General features: G+C 41.3%; 1 protein-coding gene and 1 long non-coding RNA gene across 3 annotated transcripts in view; one reads left to right on the forward strand and one right to left on the reverse strand.

Moving 5' to 3' along the window:
* Nucleotides 1-3852: 3852 nt before the first annotated feature.
* GXYLT1 (glucoside xylosyltransferase 1) overlaps nucleotides 3853-25186 on the reverse strand; it is a 40416-nt gene continuing 19082 nt past the window's right edge. For both annotated transcript variants that reach the window (XM_083574616.1, XM_083574617.1), the window contains 6 exons: nucleotides 20829-21003; nucleotides 19149-19274; nucleotides 14555-14806; nucleotides 11149-11272; nucleotides 9396-9568; nucleotides 3853-6869 (listed from right to left, as the gene is read on the reverse strand). In XM_083574616.1, the coding sequence (XP_083430742.1) occupies nucleotides 6708-6869; nucleotides 9396-9568; nucleotides 11149-11272; nucleotides 14555-14806; nucleotides 19149-19274; nucleotides 20829-21003 (1012 nt within the window). In that variant the 3' untranslated portion in view covers nucleotides 3853-6707. The remainder of the gene's footprint in view (nucleotides 6870-9395; nucleotides 9569-11148; nucleotides 11273-14554; nucleotides 14807-19148; nucleotides 19275-20828; nucleotides 21004-25186) is intronic.
* LOC310744042 lies at nucleotides 22729-23815 on the forward strand. Its single transcript, XR_014539375.1, has 2 exons — nucleotides 22729-22930; nucleotides 23033-23815. It is a non-coding gene; the product is annotated as an uncharacterized lncRNA (long non-coding RNA).

Raw genomic sequence — 25186 nt, forward strand, 5'->3', positions numbered from 1 at the left:
GAGAACTATTTTCCAACGTACAGTGGTACCTCAGGTTAAGAACTTAATTCTTCTAGAGGTCTGTTCTTAACCTGAAACAGTTCTTAATCTGAAGTACCACTTTAACTAATGGGGCCTCCCGCTGCCGCCGCGCAATTTCTATTCTCATCCTGAAGCAAAGTTCTTAACCTGAGGTAATATTTCTGGGTTAGCTGAGTCTGTAACCTGAAGCCTATGTAACCCGAGGTACCACTGTATTAGCAGGGTGGCCTGTCCCATTTTGCCATGTACGGTGAAACGGGAATTGCCACCTCCTGTCTCCCTCCCACTGCCGTGCTCCAGACCCCAGCTCTTGACAAACTCGGTGAGAGCTAGGCATTACAAAGCCACTCGCCTTCTCTGTCTGGGGTGGGGAAGCTGAGCAGCAACATGGCACACACAAACTTCCTGGTTCTCACTGGTTGGATGGAGGCAATCTGGTGTTGGCAGCAATGGCAGGGGGTGGAGCACCTCCTCTTGCGCTTCCGCTGCCTGAGGTGGGTGCTTCACCCTACCTCATGAGTGGGCTGGCTCAGCTAATATTATCATTTATGTGTAGCTGATTCTTTCATTGAAATATTTGTCAGTCATTGATTGTCTCATCAAGTGACATCTTCAATGTGTGAGTAAACTATAGCAGAATAAGCAGGACTTTTAGACCAGGCTTCCTCAAACTCAGCCATCCAGATGTGTTGAGACTACAACTCCCATGATCCCTAGCTAGCAGGACCAGTGGTCAGGGATGATAAGAATTGTAGTCTCAACACATCTGGATGGCCGAGGTTGAGGAAGCCTTGATTAGACCGTGTCCTTAAATTTAAGAGATAAAAGTAGGAACTGGTTTGTTTATTGATTTGTTTATATTGTGTCCTTAGATCAATGTTTCCCAAACTTGTATCTCCAGCTGTTTTTAGACTACAGTTCCTATAATCCCTGCTAGCTATGGATGATGGGAGTTGTAGTCCAAAAAAAGCTGGAGATCCAAGTTTGGCGAACGCTGCAATAGACCATCACAAAACAAAAGTTTAGCACTATGAAAGCAACACAAGGTAACACCAACAGATGTTCACTCAGACTACAACATAAACAAACTGGAAAGTCTGAACAATCCTGACAAGAAACAACGTTGTCTCTTCAGAATATTCTTCTTTTATCTGCTTTCATTTAGTTCTCTGCTCATCAGTCAATGTTTGTCCATCACGCCCAATCTGAAAGGCAGCATCTCTCCAGAGACTTGAGTAGATATTTCGCACCAACTGCTACGTGATCCTTCCATCTGGAGATGTCAGTGGTTCAACTTGTAACTTCTGCATGAAACTGCTTCTGCTGTTACAAAGTTCCGGCCCCTCTTTTTTTCCTAGAAAAATAGCACTGCAAATAATAAATGTGATTCTTCTAAAGCTACAGAAACTGTATTTTTTAATTTCAGAATTATTTCCTTCCTTGGAAATGCCTAATTAAAATTTTGACACATACCTTACCATACCTAAAAGCTGACTGAACTCTTTATGCAAGAATACCACCGAGTTCTGCTTTCTGCTCTATGCGCAATCTGCTCTCATTCAACATACCGCTAACCTTGGCGGGGGGGGTTGGGGGACTCAGATGGGAAATACTTTAAATATGCAAAAGAAATTTGAAGACAAGGGACCAGCTCTGCTGTCTTTTACACAGTAGTTCTAAAGTTTTTCAAGATTACAACATTCAAGCAGCATGGGTCTCTAGACACAGCAGCTCAGTGAAGCATAGTAGGATAGCAATATAAAGATAAAACATCCAGCTTAATTAATTTTTAATTTCCTACATTCCCAAATTAGGAGTAAAAAACTGATTAAATATCTTCCATTTTCTTGAAAGCTTTTTAAAAAAAAGTGCTCTAAAGACCTATGAATTCAACCGCGGTTTTTGTAATTTAGGGGAACTTCTACATCCACGTTCTTTTTTCTCAAAAAAAAAAAAAACAGGAGTAAAATAAATGGATTTAACAAGAATTGCTCTGTTAAGATGTGTACACGAATGGCTGACTGAACATTAAGATTCATAAGAGATGAACGTAAAAGAAAAAATGAATCCTTTGTATCCTAGTCTGTAATTATGTGAATGGGGATGATGTTAATGAAGCAAAGGAAAAAATGAGACACAAATTGACCTTTCCAGAACATAAGGGAGGGAAAATGCAATAGGTCTCCCTCATAAACTGCACATTTCTACTGGTTTTATAATTTCATTAATGAATAAAAGCGTTCTCTCTCTCTATGTTTGTGTGTGTGTGTGTGTGTGTGTGTGTGTGAACACTATGTGGGGGGTGGAAGTAGTTTGTCTTTTTATTCTCTACTGTAGGTTTGCCATATTTCAATAAGTAAAAACAAGGACACCCCCAAAATGCCCAAAAACTGTGATTTATTTTTTTTACTGACTTGTCTAAGATCCAGGACAAAATGCCACATTTCAGAAATTCCCCCTGGACATCAATTCTTCCTTTGAAATTCCATTAATGTCTGGGATTCTCCAGATGTATGGCAGCCCTACACTACTGTAATGGCAGAATGAACTGGTAGTAATCCTTGGCTGGCAAAGGAAAGCTGAACTACAATTATGGAAAAGATAAGACTATTGATCCAAGCTATAACTAAGTTCTAATCATTGTGGACCAGATGTTCCTTATTTCTCACCCAGAAATTAATCTAGCACCTGGCCAAACTGTGTATATACACACATGAACACACACACTGGCTGCCATAATTACAACATCCTTCCAAAACCTGGTCCCCTCCAGTTGTTTTGAACTACACTCCCATTTGTCCCAGACAGCATGGCCAACGGACAGAGATGATGTGAGCGCCAACCCGAAACTTCCAGTGGACATCAGGTTGGGAAAATCTGCATTACAATTCTTTATTCCACATTGGGCCCCAAGTGCCCACCCCTCTTTAACTGTAAGTAATTGGCCATGATGGGCAAGGATCAAGCTCGCTTGTGCTTTGTAACCCCTTTCTAGTCATCCTGTCCACATTTTGCATCTCTCCTTGCCTTAATTAGGGACATGGGTGGCGCTGTGGGTTGAACCACAGAGCCTAGGACTTGCCGATCAGAAGGTCGGCGGTTCGAATCCCCGCAACGGGGTGAGCTCCTGTTGCTCAGTCCCTGCTCCTGCCAACCTAGCAGTTCGAAAGCACATCAAAGTGCAAGTAGATAAATAGGTACCGCTCTGGCGGGAAGGTAAACGGCGTTTCCGTGCACTGCTCTGGTTCGCCAGAAGCGGCTTAGTCATGCTGGCCATGCTGCGGACAAACCCTCGGCCAATAAAGCGAGATGAGCGCCGCAACCCCATAGTCGGCCACGACTGGACCTAATGGTCAGGGGTCCCTTTACCTTGCCATAATTGCTTATGGGGGTTCCATTTGGAAGGGGGTTTCCATTGCGCAAACAGAAATCCTTGCGCTAATGGAACTATTTTGCGGGATACTGTCCCTGGCCCCCATATTTTGGCATCAAAATAAAACTAGAAAGCTATCCCAATTGTCAGGATTCAGCTTTCCTTGCCGGGAAAGTTAAGGTTGGCGTCTCTCATCAGCTTCATACTCAACAGAGAGCATGGGGCAAATGACCTAATGGAAGTAGCAGAAACTGAACGATGGCAACATGTATTACATCTGTGGTTGTCTAACATACAGAACTAGTGGGAATATTTTGGCATGAGGGTGAGGCCTGGTTAGCCATTTAAACCCAGAGGAATGCAAGATACCCACCTCATTTGACACCCTAATGTTATAGTTTGAGTGTCAAGATTTCCACCCACTGGCAACTTCCTAAAAGAACAAACAAGAAGCAGAGTAATACAAAACACACTTTATGTAAAATTAATTGTAACAATGCTTCACATAGGAGCCAACTGGCCTCCAGTTCTGTCCATTTTCTAAGAGAACATGTACACTATTAAAGTAAACTTACAGCATGACTTCATAGAACTTAATTCTTATCTATACCCATGTTTCAGTATTAAAATGAGCTTTTTCATCACTTAGAAATCTGAACAATTGAGCAGTATATAAATGTACATAAATAAATTTAGCAAGACATCACACTTACTACTCGAGCTATAGTTAAGAACTGTGAGACACGAAAAGAATAAGGTTCAATGAGCCAAATGACAGTTTCCAAAATATGAAGGTATGTTTTGCTCTTAGTGTGGCGTTCACTGGGACAAGCATGCGAACAGCATTCCAAAAGATGGATGAGAAAGGTGACCCACTGCCAAATTATTTTCTGAAATAATTCTCCCCTGCTTTTTTAACATCTGCAAACTGAAGTAAACTTGGGGCGCGCCAGCTTTTGTCAACTAAAATTAACAACTAAAAATGAGATGTGGCATTAATTTTCACCAGTCAATTATCATCCCTCTAACAGTGAACTCTGCTGGTGAGTGCTAACAGGTTTTAAGCTGAAACAGAGCCACTGGGAAACAAAAGGAGGCATCAGCATGTTCAGGAAGGTGGCGGAAATCCCAAGGTTTGCAGAGGTACAAAAATTGTTTTTAAACCTAAGGGTCAAATCCCTACCCCGCCACAAAAAGAAGAAGAATCAGTCCATAGATGACTTAGCATGCCCAGTAGCCATGGAATATTCTGTGTCAATTGGAAAGGGAAACTGGTAAACGGGAGAGTCAAATGATCATGGCTGGCTGGCACCCAGAACTGTTAGAGCAGATACACTGCAAGATTTTGCTGCAGGTCCCACCTGTCATTCAATAACAGCAGCGGTTTCACATCTTAGCATGCAATGCATATGCCCTTTTCTAAATGTTCTCTGTGCTATATAGTAGGAGCTGCAGTAGGGAGAGTAAAGGATGCATTACATTTTTAGAGTTCACTCTTTTAGCAGCTGGCAATGCTAAGTTCTGAGATGTCAGCCTATGCCAAAACAGAAGAAGAGGGATGAGGAAACTGGGGCCCTCCAGATGTTACTGAACTCCAGCTCTGATCTGCTCCAGAGATCAGGGTTCTTAGGTACTATACTCCAGTAAAATCTGGATGATCCCAGGTGTCTCACCCCTGCAAGAAAGCTAGATCCAGTTAGACAAGGAGGGATAACTTCCATGTTCCGATATGACCAACTTCATTCTCACTATATGTATAATATTATAATAATTAAGTACTGTAATGAAAATAGCATTTTATGCAGTAAAATATTTTGCAGTCATTAATTACTATTGCTATAGCAAACATATTAATTCCAAACCAACATTATAACCAGAGCGCCATATTATGGTTCCACTGAAATCAAGACACTTGTAACAGCACAGATTCTGGCCAATCATTTTAAAGCTTTGTTGCAAAATATACAATAACTATTTGGTAAGCAAACAACTGTCAAATCAGGATGAGTAACAGCCCATCCACACATCATTATTTTATGACTAAGCCTACTGTACGTGGAGCTGAGTGAATAAAATATTTTCATAATAAACTATAGTATATTTCACAACATGTTTTTTTCCTTCTTCCAGAAGTGCCAGTAAGAATATATAAAAATCTTATTCAAATTTAATAAAAACTATATAAAATCTATATCATATTTTGCCTTAGTAAATCTAGCCATATTATTTTGGCGTTGAGTTCTACCATGTTAAAATGTTGGTCGGGACCCAAAGAATCACACTAGCTCTGGACTTGTAAAGGGGCTCTGGGAATGGACTTCTCAAACCACAGCCTTCACGCCATGTTGCAAATTGCGTCTGATGCTGTTAAGGCTTCCAAAACTGGTTTGGGATATGGAAACAAGGTCCACTGTTCAAGGGGTTGAGGACAAAGAAGTCTAACTGGGCCAAGCTCTTTAGCATGCCTATGTAGATCTTTGGATCCCAGCTTTTGTTTACAGGAGTGGGGAACTGTTGCCTTCCAGATGCTGTTGGATCCCAGTTGTCATCAGTCCCATCCAGCATGGCCAACGCTCATGGACAGCGCCACAGATTCCCCAATCCTGGTTTACGCCAATATATTATTAACTACATATGACACTAGCTTTGCTTCCACTAGGTATTTATTTCTAGAGTGGAAGTCCTGTTATTAGGTGCAGCTTACATCTAAAAAAAAGTAAAACATGATTGTCAAAATATTGTAAAATACAAGAGATGAAGACAAAGGCACATATAGATTGTCATCAGTCATAACACATTCCTCTGAAAACGGAATAACTTCTGAGATTTGTAAACAATTTGTTCTCACGCTTTTAAAGTGAGGTTAGTGCTGACTCCGTTACGGCAACGTTCACAGTTTTATCAGAATTTGAGATTAGGAATGACAAAGTGTACAGTCATTTATACAGTATAAAGACCTTCATTTGTATCTGACGCATTTGAGGTTATAAAGAAACTGAATTATATTATATAGAGGGAAAAACCTGAATACAAAACTCTGCAACACTTGACTCAGTTACAATTCACCGTTGTGAAAATGTGTACTAACTGAACTTCAAACAGTTCTCTGCAGTGTGCTTTTCTTCCTGCAGAGAATTCTTCAAGAAGAACGGCATCTTCATTTTGTCCACACTGGGAGATAGTTCTCAGCATACTTCTCGACATAACAACTGATTAGAGCAATGTGCTGTTTCTTTCATGAATATCCTTCAGGCATCATATATTCTCTCACATCTGTGTTGTTTAATTCAAAAGTTTGGGGAGCCTATGATGATCACCTTCCTTTAGATCTTCTATCGCAAATGTCCCTTATGCTTTTGGTTAGCTGCTTTGTGAATACTTTGTATATTCTTCCACAGTAAGTGTGCTGTGTCTTTTGTAGCTCCAGTTCAAGGGGTAGCAACAAGGCATGCACCAAGTCATCACCAAATGAATACTGGGGGGAGAGGAAATTATAAATGCTGTATTAACAAGTCACAGTTAGCAACACAACCCAAACAGTACTGCTTTGGCCAAAACAATTCTAAAACGGCTTTCCATTGTTGCACTAAATATTCAGTTTTACAAAAGTCTCCCTAAATACGAGTCGTACTTAAGACAAGAACTAGTGAAAAGGTGGCAATATTCTTAACACAGTGTAATACGTAAAGACCTCTGGCAAGTTTGCAATATATTTTGATTACTCAAAACATCCAATTACTGTCAGCTTAAATGAATGCAAAATGGTTTTTGCACAGGAAACAAGCCTCAAAAAAAAAAAATCAACGTAACTATTCAGGCAAACAAATCTGAAAATGAATGTCAGGCACCTAAATTAATGGGTTAATTTACATGATCACATGCCTGCCACGTTGTAGCTTTGGCCTGAAATGTGTATAATTATCTCAGTATGACATTCTTTAAAATAATATATGGCTCTTATTGAGTTGAAACAGTAGAAAAAGAGTAATCTATAGTACCATTAAAGATGGGGCAGCTTCATTAAACTGAATTATGTACAAGCATACACAGTATTTAATGGAAACCTGAAGTAAAAACAGTCATTAATCCAGAGTTACAGGTTATTTTACTACATTAGAAACCAAGTAATATGCTAACTTAACATTTCAAAATAAAATAATTTTGCTAATCTTGCTGGCATCAGGTCAGTATTGATCTACATCTTTTCTATGTGTTATGCATAAACAAAAACTGATCATAAATAAAGCTGAGAGATTTTCTTTTCTTAATATTTTTCTGGCAATACTCAAAGGAACAAAGAAATTGTATTTTTATGAGACCACATTTTCTTTCGGTGTAGTGCATTCTAAGGCCCCCAATAGTACTTTTCTTCATTTTTATACCTATATGACAACATGCAACAAAGCACCATTAAAATATACTATTGATCTTTGAAGGTTATATACAAGATAGGATGAACATTAAAATAAGCAACATTGCCACGTTTTACAGCTCTTCAGTGAGTATGCTGATATACTGATAAATAGTTTATTAGAAACCTTATTTGCAGAACAAGAAAGCTGAACAGTTATGCCAAGCATGAAAGACTTGCACGTGCATTTATATATTACAAACTGCACAAATTAAAGTAACTAAATTATACAGATATGAGACAGGAATAAGAGTTTGGAGAGAGAATAAAATGGAGCTTTCCAGTATCAAAGCACTGCTTACTAATTTCAACAATAAAATGGGAACAGAAGAATTGTCTAAGGCACTTCTGGTAACGCCTCCATTGTGGTTTGTCAGTGAACTTCTGGAAATTCCCAGCATTTACTAAAGCAATATACCAAACTGAACTTCTGGTTATTTTTTAATGCGGTTAACATTTATATATCACTTGACTGAGGTAAAACCTCTAAGTGGTTTACAAGAAATATTAAAATTATCAATAAAGAACAGTTGAGAACAATTAGAAATTATTTTTTTAAAATTAATAGTAAAAGAGATAAAAACACAATGACATCTATATGTCTGGATAGGCTTGCTTTAGCAAAAATGTTTTAACCAGGCACCAAACAGAGTACAGTAGTACCTTGGAAGTAAAACAGAATCCGTTCGGGAAGTCCATTAGACTTCCAAAACGTTCAGAAACCAAAGCGCGGCTTCTGATTGGCTGCAGGAAGCTCCTGCAGCCAATCGGAAGCCGCGGAAGCCCCGTCGGACATTCCAAAAATAGTTCGCAAACCGGAACAGTCACTTCCAGGTTTGCGGTGTTCGGGAAATCATAGGTGACACCACATTAAAATACTGATTTCTTATAACTGCAGAATGAGAATTATGAGCCACCTGAAACAGTTCACGTTCCTTAGATCAAAGTGGTCAAACAGGCATATATGGGGAAAAGAGATGCTGCCATGTTTTAGAGCCCAATGTTGTGCTTCATCATGCTGAAGTTTAAATTTAAGCTTAGCACCATTCAGGATTGCAGCCAAAGGTTGCAACCCTTAAGACCACAGGGGGTCTCTCTCCTGTTTTGCAGATACTGGAAGCCAATACGTTCAAAACCTAAATCAATAGACTCCAAACTTCAAGAAGTCCACAATATCTCTTTCTTTCAAAACTTAGATCTAACTTTATGTACTTCTGCTACTCTACATATACTATGTGTATCTGAAGAAGTGTGCATGCACACGAAAGCTCATACCAAGAACTAACTTAGTTGGTCTTTAAGGTGCTACTGGAAGGAAAAAAATTTTTTTGTTTAGATATTAAGATCTTTTATAGAAAGCGTTCCTGAAACTTCAGTATAAAGTTCTCAAAATGTGCACTTCGCAGGTTAGTTAATAATTATTGGTCAAATGAAGTTTGAGGACCTGGTTGCGTTCATATTAACTGGAAAGTTAAAAAGGGAGATGCATAAAAAAATGACAGAGTAAGATTTCAATTTTTTCTTATTTCTAGAAGTTAACAATAGTAGAGATATCAATTCATATACCAGATTGGAGATTAAAAAGCTTACATTTCTTATTGCATCGTACACAGCTCGAAAAGCTGGCTGTTTATCGTCATGGTAAACCCCTCGGTTTCCATGGAGGATGAATATTCCTTCTTGATCGACCTGCTGACAGTTGCTTCCATAAATACAGTGGTCAGGCCGATAGTTCCATTGGCAAGGAAAAACAAAAAGGCTTTCTGTGCAAAAACAACAACATTGCAGTGATTACAGGCAAGCCATTAATTACTTCCAAGTTCCTTTTTAACTTTTGGTGTCTTATCAACAGAAGACAATAGTAATCATACAATGATGTCTACCTGCTTGCACAATGGAAATCTGTTTGTGCAATGAAACATCTGGTTTCTTTTCTCCCTTCCTACCACCTTTCAACCCTCAACTTTCCAGAAATTGGGGTATATGGGGGGCTGTGAGAGATGAAGAGAGGAGAGGCCCACTCATACTATGATGGATCTATCCCAATATTTTAATTAAATATATGGTATAAACCACTAACAAGCCAGCCATGCATACAGTCACTTTACCCTTATTAATCTGATTTCTACTAGCCAATTGTAATTTCACTAAACGTATTCAGTCTTATTCAAAAGATGGGAGATCTTACTTTAGAGATCAAGCTATCCCAACTATTCATTTGTATGCCACCTTTCTGCCAAGACACCAAATTTCAATACACAGGTATAAAATACTCTCGGACCTACTTCAGAAGCTGATGCCAGGGTCCACAGCTCTTACACAACCCCAGGGAAAGTGGGGCTGCCCCAACAGTCACCTCAGGCTGTTGACGTTCCTTTTCAGAAGGTGTTGGTTATGTGTTCCTTTGGCTTGGATTTCTTGGCTTCTGACTTCCCTTGGGGCACATAGGTCTTAAGTAGCCCCGGGGAGGATGTGATTTTAACACAACTTTAGGTAGTGGGCAAGTCAACAAAAAATGGCAGAGAGTTCCTATTACAGTGATACCTCGGGTTAAGTACTTAATTCGTTCCGGAGGTCCATTCTTAACCTGAAACTGTTCTTAACCTGAAGCACCACTTTAGCTAATGGAGCCTGCTACTGCTGCCGCACCTCCAGAGCACAATTTCTGTTCTCATCCTGAAGCAAAGTTCTTAACCTGAAGCAATATTTCTGGGTTAATGGAGTCTGTAACCTGAAGCGTATGTAACCTGAAGCGTATGTAACCCAAGGTACCACTGTACATCTATGTCACTGGAGCCCCAAAATGAACTTGTCTGTACAATGTTTCAAGAACTACCATATTAACCGAAACCTAACCCATGTTGAAAGCTCTTTGGAGCTCAACAAGCGCTGTCTATTTATCAAATAGTTTCCCAGCCCTTGTTTTCACTCAGTTACATGAAAGAAAGCAAATTAGAAATAAGTGAAATTCTGTGGGGAAATCCTGGCTTATATCGTGAACCAGAAACGACCGAGATTCCAATTAGCCCCACTCCAATTCAAATGAGATCTCAACCACACAAGCAAAACCACACCAAATCCGTTTCTTGGGTAGAATTTGATAGCAGCCGCTCTACAGCAGCTGTAGTACAAACTGAAACTTGATTAGTATGGAAGTGCTCTTATAGAAAAAGCTCATAGGAGATTAATTTCAAATACAGATGTTCTGTGATAGAGATGAGAAGGCATAGGTAAAATAACCAGACACATTTTGTGGAGGGAACCAAACCCATCTCTACTGCGTGATAGCAGTAGCATATGGATAGGCAAGATTCAAAGGGCATTCTAAAACAAAGCAGCTTACCTGGATTATGAAAAAACATAATGTTCAGAAGATCCTGATCGCCCCATGTTATGTTCAACTTATATTTTTTCAGCAACGGCATCAGAATTTCTTCCCACCGTAACCGTGCTGTGGTCATATCATTCTTCAACATCAAACACAAATGAGCAATATTAGAGCCAAGACAGGAATATAATAGGTTTTGACATCTATCTTTTGGAACTCTGTTTTAATTAAGAGCCACTTTACGCAATCTCTCCAGTCCCTTTTAGGATTCAGCTTATGGTCTGAAGGCAAAGTAGGCTGCCACCTTGCTAAAGCTAAGCAGATCTGGGTCTGGTCAGTGCCTGGATGAGTGACAGCCTGGGAACCATGTACATAGTGCCTTGGGTTCCGGGATGAAATAAATAAGGAAATAAATAAGTTAAAGGCGTTCACATTTAGGCAGACTTTGAGGCTTGGTTAACCACTCACCTGCCTTTGTGTGTTTCATTTCACTATACACGATGATAATAATAATAATAACACAGCTTTACAACGTGCTCCTGAAAATTCACTTAATGGACTATTGTAATGCGCTTTATATGTTCTGCCCCAGAAGAAGCTGTAACTGGTGCAGAATGTAGCAGCCACAGTACTGACAGGTGCCACAGACCAGATGCACATTACATCAGTCTAAAAGGGTAGATACACTGCTTGCCAATTTGCTTCTGGGTCCAATTCAAGGTGCTCTTATTAATGTATAAAAATCTTAGATGGCTTTGGCCCTAAATATCTGAAGGAATGTCTCCACCGATATTGACTTGATAGTTTTGGTAGGCTCGGAAAGCCCTGCTTTCAGCACCAGCACCAATTGTGGTTGAAGGGGTAGTGGTCCATGGAAGGGACTTTTCAGCAGTAGCCCCTAGATAACAGAATGCTCTTGCCTCCAAGGTGCATCCTGCCCTGGATTATAGCTTTAATCAGTAGGTCAAGAAGCACCTTTTTGTCCAGGTTTTTGGAAGTGTGGGGCGAGGTGGCATTTTAGTTTACTCCGTGCCTACTATTATGCACTGCTGCTAATTTTACTGTGATTTTGAGGTTCTGTTTTTTGAAGAAGAAGAAGAAGAAGAAGAAGAAGAAGAAGAAGAAGAAGAAGAAGATCACATAAATCGCCCTAGGACCTTTGGTTCAAGGGCAGGTAATAAGAACACTAAATACATGAGTAAATGAATAAATGTGACATATTAATAGCTAAATTCAGTTTTAAAACTGTGATTATTATTTTTTAAAGTCAACAAGCCTCAGCTACTACAGTACATATCTGTGGCTAATCATACAAAACAAGGAAAAAATTCATTCAGCTGCTGCAAGAAGCCCAAAGATACTAGGACTAATGAACAGAAATACAAGAAGGGTAAGGAATATAAATAGTGAAATAGCAAGAAATAAGAATGCAGTACTCTCTTTTGTGGCATTCATATTTTTTTTTAGTAAAGACTATTTTTCAAATAAAAGCGAATACCATTTGTGGTTGTTAGTCACTGATACTAACAGACCCCTTTGCTTAGTTTGCATTCCGATAAAATAAAATAGCTTTTAGGTAAAATATTCAGAATTAATGTCTCCTTTCAGTTCTCACAGGTGTTACCTGTGCTCCTTAATCAGGCAGGTGTAAAGGAGCAGATGACAGCACATGGTTGGAAAGCATATTTTCCTCCCCTCCAGGAACCCTTCTCTGGCAACATATGAAATGTGTCTGAACATGCTGAGCTGTGTTTTTCTTGCTTAAAAATCAAGGAATTCTTGTTTGGGGTTTCCTTTTTCAAACTAGCCAACTCTAAGCCTAGCAGGAAAACACAGCCTCTCCCTGGAAGGAAGAATGAAACTAAATGCAGTACAGCACCTTTCATGCAATTACATGAGTGGGTTTTTAGAAGTAAATGCCTAGTGTAGAAGGCCTGATCCAGTTCAGACCTTGGCTTGTGGAGTAAGAAGGTCTTAGCTCTTTGTACCCGCAATACAGATTGGGGCCTCACACTTGCTGTTTGTATTGGAAGTTTCAAATGGTGTGAATGGGAGTTCTGCCCCGATCTGGATTGGGGTGCGATAGGAGCAAATTAGGCGTCTTCTTACCCTATCCACCAGGGTCACGATCCACAATGGGTCACCTGTGCCTGCTATTTCCTTTATTCAATGGTTCCACATCTAGTTCAGCCCTGATATTTGGTTCTCCTTTAGGGTTACATAAATAGCACTTCCTATTCGAGACAGTTCTCCTGCGCACTAATAAATGAAGCCAAATCTTAGGGTGGTATTCAACAAAGCTTTACTCAGCGTAGGCCCATTGAAATTAACAAACATGACTAAGTTAGGTGTGTTAATTTCAGTGGATCTACTCTGAGTGAAACATAGCTGAATACCATCCTTAAAGTTTTAAAGTCTGCACTGTGAACACCAAAGCAACTCTGAGCAGACCACAAAAGCATTTTAAAAGCACTTTTCAAGCACAGCAAACAAGCAAATACAATCCCTATCAATTCTCCATGGCTGAAACAATGGAAAGGCAAAACCCATGACATTTTCAAGAGTGACCATTTCAGTCAGAGTTTCCCAAACTTGGGGGTCTCCAGCTGTTTTTGGACTACAATTCCCACCACCCCTGACTAGCTAGGGATGATGGGAGTTGTAGTTCAAAAAGCAGCTGGAGACACAAGTTTGGGAAACCCTGAGTGAAGTGATAACGATGAGACTGGAGGGCTATACTAAATTTTCTGCAAATGTGGCAACGCATTTCAGAAAGAGTCTGTCAAATTAGAACAGAGTGCCCCATAACAGCCATTTACCACCAGTACATTGCATCCCATAAGCAAAAAATCCCTGCAAAACTGTTAGGTACACCCCCGATTTTAATACTTATCCCAGCATCTCTGAGTATTCTTTTAATAATGTCAAGAGCTGCAGTAGAGCAGCAGTTAATATAATTTTTCTAATTTAAACATTGGCTTATGTGCAGGTTATATGAACTGATTAAACAAGAGGCTTTAAGAACAACATGCACTAAAGCAAGCAGTGTTTTTACAGAAGTGGGAAGGTTGTAGTAAGCAGTGTAGCAGCGCCACCTTCTGGTTAGGTCAGCATCTACACTATAATAGGCTGTTCCCATTATTTCCTTAGCAGGATAGTAATTCACAGTAAGAAGACAGAAACCATATTCTATTTGAGTGGCATGTGATGAAACGTCATAAGGAAGAAGCGGCAGGAAAGATCCTATATTGAAAACCAGGAATAAACCAAATGGCTTCCATTAGGAAAAATTAAGCAGGATGATCTTTCCTTGCAGGATGAGGAAAAACAACATATGGGAAAATTGGGAGGTCAGTGAAACTGCATACATTCGGTGGAGAGAGTAAGCTGACCCTGGAAATGAGAGAACCAAAAGACGTACCTTGAAATGTTTTCTTCTTATGCGGGTCATATTCATTAACATTACTCCAGAATTGATTCCAGTCTTTCCATAATACGGGTGCCTGGCAAAACGGTTATACCACCCGATGCGAGGTTCTTCATGTTCAGGTGCCATTGCAGCAATTTGAGTGGAATTGAATTTTTTCAAGAAGGACCAAATGTCATCAACAGGTCTTAGGAACAGGATGTCCGTGTCAACATAGAGCAGAGAGTCCACATCTTTGAGGATTAACTGTGAAGGGAAAGGGTTTTTAGAAATGGGGTTTAAGTCAAACCCTAACCATGCTACGACTCATCTTGACCAATAAGCCAATGAGGAATATCAGTATCAGTATCGATTCCTCACCAGTCTATCCAGACAAACTTTTCTCTATGCTGCAGCTAGACTGTTGGTGGGGACATATTAGCACCAGCACATAGCTCCAGTGCTCAAAAGCTTGCGCTGGCTGTTCATACACTACAAGGCCAGGTATTAATTTATAAGGCCCTTGACAATTTGCATCCAGGATACCTGAAGAACCACTTGATCCCTTATATTCCTGCCTCATTGCTGAGGTCTTTGGGGGAGTCAACTGTTTGTGGCGTCACATGACACAGAGGCATGTCTCCTGGACACAAGGAGCTGTGCAGTCAGGACTGTAGACCCAGTTTTAAGGAATTCCCTTCTACCTGAGGTCCGACAGGACCCCCTCCCTGCTGAACTACTGAAGTCTATTTTATTCCAGCAGGTATTTTAATTGAATTCCGATTTAATAGTTTCAACTGATTTTTATTTTCATTGTGTTGAATCCCTTGTACGCCACTTGGAGAGACAACAGTAATTAAGTGACATGTTTGATTTGACACCCGGCCCTCACACCACGTTCCCAAAGCTGGATAAGCAATGTGCTGGGCTTTGGGAAGGAAACACAAAGCTCTAGGACCCTGTTAGAGCCTTCACGCCTCCTTCCCAAAGCCCAGCAACTTGCTTACCTGGCTTTGGGAAGGCAGCAGAAGGGCTAGGATGAAAACATCAAATGTTGCCGAGGGACCACCCTGTTCTAATCTAGATAATATACTTCCTCTAGTTTTGGCTGTATCCCTACAATGGGGTGAGCTCCCATTGCTCGGTCCCTGCTCCTGCCAACCTAGCAGTTCGAAAGCACGTCAAGGTGCAAGTAGATAAATAGGTACTGCTCTGGCGGGAAGGTAAACGGTGTTTCTGTGCGCTGCTCTGGTTCGCCAGAAGCGGCTTAGTCATGCTGGCCACATGACCCGGAAGCTGTACACCGGCTCCCTCGGCCAATAAAGCGAGATGAGCGCCGCAACCCCAGAGTCGGTCACGACTGGACCTAATGGTCAGAGGTCCTTTTACCTTTACCTAGTTTTGGCTGTAGCTGCTTGGCCACAACCTTCTCCATCACCTTGCCCAGGAAAGGAATATTAGAGACCAGATGGTAATTTCCAAAACCTCTGGATCCAGGGAGTGCTTCTTCAATATGGGTTGCACCAGCAGCTATTTCAAGTCACTGGGGTACTCATGTGAGGTACTGACCACTCCCTGGACCCATCCAGTCCATCCCCTTCTATTAAGATTTTAGGTAAAGGTAAAGGACCCCAGTCCAGTCAAAGGCGACTATGGGGTTGTGGCACTCCTCTCGCTTTCAGACCGAGGGAGCCAGCTTTTGCCTGCAGACAGCTGTCCGGGTCATGTGGGCAGGGGGACACGGGTGGCGTTGTGGTCTAAACCACTGAGCCTCTTGGGCTTGCCAATCGGAAAGTCGGCGGTTCGAATCCCTGCAACAGGGTGAGCTCCCATTGCTCTGTCCCAGCTCCTGCCAACCTAGCAGTTCAAAGGCACGCCAGTGCAAGTAAATGGGTACTGCTGTGGCAGGAAGGTAAACGGCATTTCCATGCGCTCTGGCTTCCATCATGGTGTCCCATGATGCGCCAGAAGCGGTGTAGTCATGCTGGCCACATGACCTGGAAAGCTGTCTGTGGACAAACGCCGGCTCCCTTGGCTTGAAAGCGAAATGAGTGCCACATCCCATAGTCGCCTCTGACTGGACTTAACCATCCAGGGGTCCTTTACCCTTACCTCTTTTTTTATTAAGATTTTACTAGCTATGATAGCCAGGGATCAAAAGGATGTGTTGTGTAAACAAATACAAACAAACAGACTATAATTATTTTTTCACATCTGTGAATTGACTGCACAGCATAGAAAATAAGAGTCTAATAATGTAGGCAGGTTCAGCTGGTGATTCACCACAGGCTAAAATTTACTGCTACCCATGGGCTAAAAACATGGATATATTTTTTATGTTGTTAAATTAAATGGCGATGTTTTAATGATATTTTCTCATTCTAGGGTATTTTATACTGCTAGAGATTTTAGAACTTTTTGTGTTTTATTGCTTTTAATTTTGGAAGCTGCTAGGAGCTCCTAGCATAAATAGAGAAGTGCACTTTTCTGAAGTCCTATTCAGGCTTCCTAAAGTGGTATTCGTGGAGGGGCTGCGTACGTTAGTCCCAAGGGAACTGCAAGCATGTACAGCTGAATGCATTTACAGCAGCCCAAGCAAAACGGAGCAATGGCAATAGGAATGTGATCGCCAAGAGGGATTAGCAATATGTAATTAAAGTCTTTGTCCCCAAAGTGGCTTGAAAAGAATAAAATATTTTTGTAGCTTGGGGTGTCAATGCAGATGTATAAAAGAGTAGAATGATTAGTGGATATGTACCACACATGTTACCCACCCCCATAACGCCTGGACCATATGGTCGGTTACTATTTCAGAGATACAGGGAAGAGGCTTCAGGCAGGGTACCAGCTTATATGGCGATACAAAGCACACCCAGCTTGCCTATGGAGAAAAACACCATGTGTTCTAACCTAGTGAGAGAGGAAGAAGTAGGCGAGATTGGGGGAATACAAAAGATACAGTCGAAAACACTGGGGTTAGAGAAATGAACAGCTGAATTTCCATCTCAGCCTAGGACTCCATGGTCACCAGCGGGCTCTAGGTTCCTAGCAGCGCTGGCATCGTTGATTTGGGTGCAGATAAAATTTAAGACAAACAGAACCAGATCAATCTGCTTCCTGCTGCAGGCTCCAATCTGGCTCCGCATTCCCTCTGCTCTGATAAAGTTTATCTATATCAAGGGCTGCTAGGAGCCCTCCAGTACAGTTTTTAAAAGGCAGACAGGGAAACCTTCCCCTGGCAGGGTCCTCTCTGCGGAGGATGCCTAGAAATATTAAACATGGCATACAGGCTAGGGAACCGGACAGGTGGTAAGCAAAGGAGAAGCCTGGGTCCCACAGCAACCTGTGAGATTCGAAAAGAGCAGTGTTCTGGAGGCATCTCCAAAAGCTGAGCAACTTGAGGGCTCAACATGCATCCAGTTATAAGGAAAGCTTATCCAGAGTCACCTAAATTGTTATGTAATGATACACGAGTGTCATTGCATAACACAATATCACAGGTAATGAATTTTCAAGTGCAGCAATTGAGTCCTATTACTTAAGTTCTCCACTATAGTGGTACCTCGGGATAAGAACTTAATTCGTTCTGGAGGTCCGTTCTTAAACTGAAACTGTTCTTAACCTGAGGTACCACTTTAGCTAATGGGGCCTCCTGCTGCCGCCGCGCCATGTGATTTCTGTTCTCATCCTGTCAGTGTTCCTGTTTGTTCAGCTCCCTGTACCTGCTTCTTCAGCCTATAAAATAAGTAACATTTGTGCAGTAAAGGACCCCTGGATGGTTAAGTCCAGTCAAAGGCAACTATGGCATTGTGGCAGTCATCTCACTTTCAGGCCAAGGGAGCTGGCGTTTTCCACAGACAGCTTTCCGTGTCATGTGGCCAGCATGACTAAACCGCTTCTGGCACAACTGAACACTGACATAAACCAGAGTGTGTGGAAACACCATTTACCTTCCCGCCGCAACAGTACCTATTTATCTACTTGCACTGGTGTGCCTTTGAACTGCTAGGTTGGCAGGAGCTGGGACAGAGCAATGGGAGCTCACCCCACCGTGGGGATTCAAATCACTGACCTTCCAAACGGCAAGCCCAAGAGGCTCAGTGGTTTAGACCACAGCGCCACCTGCGTTTTATGTGTGTGTGATTTATGTGTGTGTGAGTGCACACATATATTCCCTGCTCCTAGCATTCAAATTGCCTTCTTTTCCTCCAAAGGCTCTCATACAAGCTCAACCTATCCCTTCCAAATGGCATAAAGAGAAGGGGCAGCATTCTGCTTAAGACCCAGATTGACCACTAGACCAGGCTTCTTCAAACTCGGCCCTCCAGATGTTTTTTGGCCTACAACTCCCACAATCCCTAGCTAGCAGGACCAGTGGTGAGGGATGATGGGAACTGTAGTCTCAAAACATCTGGAGGACTGAATTTGCGGAAGCCTGCACTAGACGTTCCTTCATGACAGATTTAGACAAGCAGCAAAATATATCCCTGCACTCCAAATTCGAGAGACCCAAATAAGCCAGATTACTGTGTTTGGAAGAACATCTGCATTTGATAAAGTAAGCTAATTTTTTAAAGTTACATATTTTGCCATAGCCTCCATCACTTACTGGCAAGAAAAGCCTCTGAGATGCACAGGGCTTGAACAGTTTCTTCCATTCAGCTGCATTCTCAGCTGGAAACGAGATGGGGTATAAAGTATAATTAAATTTTCCTTGATACGCCAAACCATCAAGCTGGGGAAAAGAAATTACAAAAAATTATTAAAGGCATACAGTAAGAATAATTAAAAAAACAAAATCACAAGCAACTCTCCAGCTTGAGAGGCACCCTAAGTTTCAGAGTGGTCTCAGCACATACTACTATACTTCCCAATCTGGCTATAAAACAGCAGAGTAAAGTTAACAGAGTAAAGTAAATCAAATCGTTGGATAAAGCAAAGATGGGCCTTCCTTATATTATTAGATTCCCAGGAGACATAGCAGCCTCTCCCTCTATGCAGGTGGACAAGAGAGGTCCTCCCTCACAATCCACCCCACACAGAACCACCACCATTGCCCAACCTCTGTCTGTGCTTAGATGGCAGAGGGCAAAAAGGCAGTCTCTACAACCAACAGAGCCAAAACCTTTCTCTTCTCCCAACATGGGGGGCAGGAATATGCCTGTCAGTTTTCATTTTTTAGCTCAGAAAGTATTGATCTGATGTGTAGAGATCTTTCCTATTCTAATTAATTCAAGAGGGTTCTGGAAGCTTCTCTGTGTGAAAGAAACAAGCAGAAGGTTCGTGATGTTTGGGTTATTCCTTCAGAGAAGCCGAGTACGGCTGGCTTAAACTGGTTCTCTTATCTCTTCCAATTAAGGTCATGTTGACTATATAGGCCAGAAGGAGCCTGGTTTCACTTTCTCTTTCTATCTCTTTTCCTTCTAGTATTGTGTTCTGTACATACCGTACTTTTCCGTGTATAACACACCCCATGTATAAGACGCCCCTTATTTTGGGGGGCTCAAATTTAATAAAATGGGGAGAGATGGCACAAACTTGTTGAGCTTTTTGGAGGGGAGATTGACCAGAGTTGTTGAGCTTCTTTTGGGGGGGATTACCGACAATCGCTCACCCACACGTGCCGATAAATCTGCCTCTTGTCTGTCCCATCACCGGCAGAAGCTGACAATCGCCCACCCAAATGCCTCAGTGTTGGTCAATCAACACCACCCATTGACACAGCAACCAATAACACAGACAATAGCAGCTGACAGCCACGGCAACAACCAATCAAATTCCACCCTATCCACTACCCAGGTATAAGACGACCCCCACTTTTTAGCATGAATTTTTTTAAAAAGAAAAACTAGTCTTATACATGGAAAAGTACGGTAGTATGCTTAAGTGTTAAGGTTTAGACTTTGTAAGTTTAAGTTAAGTCTGCTGCAACTGGATTTCTTATGGACAGGGCCAATCCTGAATGTATTGGATTTGTGACCATTATGCTCATTTGCCTTCAGTAGCAGTAAAGCTCTGCTGGATGAAAGACAATTGCCTCTGGTCTATTTTTTGGGAATCCTACAACGTGTTTAAGTTTTTGCTCTGCTAACTATACGTTGGGAGTTCTGCTCTGGATCAATATTGAGTAGAACTTCATGACAATGCCTGCCTTGAAATGGCATACACTTCTTTCTTCTCCAGCTGCCCCAGATTCTCGCACTCCTGCCCTCACTTGAACTATTGCAAAGTATAGCAACAGTAACGATGCCCAATCAAAACCCCGAAATAGGTGGTAAGGAATACTTACTATTTCTCTGAACTCGGTGTGTAATGGGTCCTCTGCAAAAATATGAAAGTGCAGGGGTGTGATGCTGAAAATAATGGCTGATTTCAACATGGTAACCGTCTCTTCCAACCTTTCGCCACAGGCTACTACGGCCAGGTGCATCTTCTCCAAAGGTTGCTTTTTCACAAAATCATATCTAAGGAAAAACAAGAAGAAGAAATAGTTGCCGGAGAAACCAACGTAAACATGTTTGCACTGTAGAATTTTAACAGGAAGATTTATGCGTGCAGGTGGCACATGTTTTATGTGACGCATGCTTTAAAATCTAATATATTGTTTATTATCTGAGTGGAATATACCTCCGGGTATAGGGTTGTATATAAATTCAATAAATAAATAATAAAATTAAAATTTGGGGAATTGGCATTATGACCATGGTACAGACAAATTAGATGTTTCCAACTTCCAAACCAGTTCTTATAAGGTAATATTTTTTTAAAAAAATCATAATATATTTTAATTCCTGGATTACATGCTTTTATACTATTTATAGAAGGGTATTTTTCATTTTCCTTAAAGGACCTGAACTCTTGGATAATCATGTTTTGTTTAGAATATAGCCCATTTTTACACTGCCATGTTACAACAACTCCTATCCTCTGCCCCCAAATTATACTTCAGCAGACCTTATCGTAAGCAGCTAGGCACTCTTTCGTTGTAAGGGTAATACCACTGGCCACTGACTCTGGTTCAGTAAAATGGTGCTGCAACAGTAATCTGGACAGATGGCCTATATAAAATGAGCATTAACACTAGGTCAGGTTACTGGGTGCGAACAGAATCCAGGTGTGGCAGCTTCTTTGCAATTTCAGAGACAGAGTCAATTGCTAGGCCCATACGATGCAAATGAAATGAAGTTATATTATATTAACAGAGGGTAAAATGCATTTATCTGTCCCAAGGTTAGTCAGACTCCAGACCTATCAACTCACTAATATTTGAGCACTAGAAGTTAGTACAAAACTCAGTGCAAGAGGTTTGGTAGCAGATATCGCTCAATCACTTTAAATGAAGAAAGGCATCCTTCAGACTTTCCTTATTGTTTTGCCACATGTTTTATTTTGTGATGTTTCGACTTTTCCTTCCAGTAATCAGTTCCCCTTCCAAACATTGCATCCTCTACCAATGCCAGATGGAAGATCATTTGGACCCATTACAGTTGTGTTGGAGCCCATCCAAACACAAATGGTGATCTCGCATAGCAAAAAAAAAAAAGTTGTGCTAGTTTTTGCTCTATTGTTCAAACTCTTGTTATCTTCCCTGTTTAGATAACGGAAGTCTTAGGAATGGCTCAACAGTGGAAATCCTGCAGGCACAGGATGTAACGCATTGGCGACTGGGGGAGGCCGCCGAGACCACATAACACCGGTCTTGAAAGACCTACATTGGCTCCCAGTACGTTTCCGAGCATAATTCAAAGTGTTGGTGTTGACCTTTAAAGCCCTAAACAGCCTTGGCCCAGTATACCTGAAGGAGCGTCTCCACCCCCATCGTTCTACCCGGACGCTGAGGTCCAGCGCCGAGGGCCTTCTGGCGGTTCCCTCATTGCGAGAAGCAAAGCTACAGGGAACCAGGCAGAGGGCCTTCTCGGTAGTGGCACCTACCCTGTGGAACGCCCTCCCATCAGATGTCAAAGCGATAAACAACTACCTGGCATTCAGAAGACATCTTAAGGCAGCCCTGTTCAGGGAAGTTTTTAATGTGTGACATTTAGTGTATTTTTGGTTCTGTGGAAGCCGCCCAGAGTGGCTGGGGAAACCCAGCCAGATGGGTGGGGTACAAATAAATAATAATAATAATAATAATAATAATAATTATTATTATTATTATTATTATTATTATTATTATTATTATTATTTCCTTGCTACTCACATCCCAACCCTGCCTGCGTTGCATGCCAGACTCCTTCCTGTTAAAGATGCTACTGCCCCAAATAAAGGGAAACCTGGAAAGTTCACTGGAGTGGCAAGGATAGGACTAACAGGATAACTTAGGCTGGATCTAGACAAGTCAAAGAAGCAATTCAGCTAAATGCCTTGCAAACTCATACAGTATCTGACGAAGTGTGCATGCACACGAAAGCTCATACCAAGAACTAACTTAGTTGGTCTTTAAGGTGCTACTGGAAAGAAAATTTTTTTTTTTTGTCATACAGGGAAATCCAGCAGGGAAAACTAGACTCCACAGTGCCATCTGGTGTCACAGTGTTATATCGCATAAACAACGCATATAAAAAGCACTTTTTCTTTACCAATCTAGCTGAGTCCCAAGATGCAGCATAGAATAAATATTATATGGTTATGTCCTCTGATCCACTCCTTTTGCTGGATCTGCTGCACTCCAGATAGGTCAAATATAGGATGTACAACAAAGGCTTGGTCAAAGGATAATATTTTATCTTGCAGTATCACCTGCACTTTGAAGGAAATAGTATCCATAGGAAACCATAATTCTCCAAGCTGCCTTTCGAAAAGCTATTCTACTCATTCCCCACCCCTGCATACTGCTATTTCCAGGGAGAAGCATATTTTAACCTTTAAAACAGAGCAAACAACCGAAATCAATGAAACAGTTCATAATATAACACAATGAGACAGCAGGACCAAACAACACTGTTTTATAGATTAGAGCTGTATGCATAGGTTGTTCCCCTTACACCCCCATGTTCATCTGCAAATAAGCAGGTATAACAACACCCCTATGGTGATATCAAACCCAGTCGTACTAAGAATAGACCCACTGAAAGTTAATGGGCTTAAGTTACTTAAGCCTATGATATCAGTGATTTTGCTCTAAGTATGACTGATGTTGGATAGTATCCCTAAGTCTTAAGTGTGCACTTCTCACAAAGAAACGGGCACTGTAGTGGGCTGCCTTTGAAATTTCCAGCCATTTGGGTAAGTCACGAGACTCCTCTCAGCTATTTATTTATTTGTTTGTGTGTGTGTGTAAATACACATACAAACTTACGTATTATTTATGCACACCTCAATTAAGAGTCCCTGTGCACATCAGGTGTCCCTTCTGCCGTAAGAGAAAACACTCATAAAACACACAACTCTTCATTGAATGGGCCATGTAGTTCTTATAAAAGAGACAGAATTCTATCTCAAAAGTGACTAGCACATTCTTCAGTATATTGAAGACAGGATTATTGTTTTATAGGTTTAAAAATCAGTCTTTTATATAAAAAAACACAATTGAAAAAGAAAGACAACCTGAGCTGTGAACTATAGATCTTAACTATGATTTACTGAAACAGCAGAAGACAGGTGGGAACAAATAAGCAAGCACAAAGCTCAGGTACACAGAATAACAGTTTAGTGTTGTGTGTCCAAACCAGGCCCATTAGTCAAGAATTGTATTTATTGCTGCAATGCATTATATGTAGGGCTGTGTCTGAAGATGGTTGGGAAACTTCAGCTGGTGCAGAATTCAGCAGCCAGGTTGCTCACTGGAGCAAGATGGTCTGAGCATATTACACCAATCCTGGTCCAACTGCACTGGCTACCAATTAGTTTCCGGGCCCAATTCAAAGTGCTGGCTTTGACCTATAAATCCTTAAACGGCCCAGGACCACAATATCTCAAGGACCGCCTCTAAAGGCTCCGGAGGAGCGGAGGGGTCTTGGAGCGGTGCTGAGAGTCGTCTTCACCCAGCCTGCGAAGCGAAGCCGCGTCGCCATTAGCGGAGAGCGCTGACTTCTTCCCGGGAAATTGGATTAAAAGAACAACTATCCGTGAGTAGGATTGACCGCTAAAATATAACTGGACACTAAAAGTAAAGAAATTGGGCACCGAGACGGACAAGCACTAAAAAGGAAGTCTGCTTTCCGTTCTGTAGCAAGATCAAAGCGAAAGGCACTCTAGCTGTAACTGCTTGAGAGGAAATTTACGGGATTTAAGAAATCCACCACCAAAGCAAAGAACTCCCCCCCCCGAAGGCAGGAGGAGGGGGAAGAAGATTTTAAAAGTGTTTCCCTGCCAATTTAAAAGAATTGGATTAAGTATCGCTGCTCTTTAACCTGGGATCGGACTGCCGGAGAAAAGGAACCGGCTAAGGACTGTTGCCATAAGAAGCTAAAAAATATCTCAAATTGACTTTGGTTACTTCCAATTTGAAACACTGTTTCTGTGGCATTACAAAGTTACTTACAGGACACTATTGACTGGGATCCCCTTGAAAAAGGAAAGAAAAATTGAAAGGGACTAGGAAACTTTTATTCCTTCTTTTTTGAAGAGTGTGGGATTACTTTGAGAAGTATAGAACTGACTCTACGCCCCCTAGAGGACCTACAAATTGTTCCAGCAACAAGTGGA

Source organism: Podarcis filfolensis (assembly GCF_964270895.1).
Source record: "Podarcis filfolensis genome assembly, chromosome: 10".
Lineage (NCBI taxonomy): Eukaryota > Metazoa > Chordata > Lepidosauria > Squamata > Lacertidae > Podarcis > Podarcis filfolensis.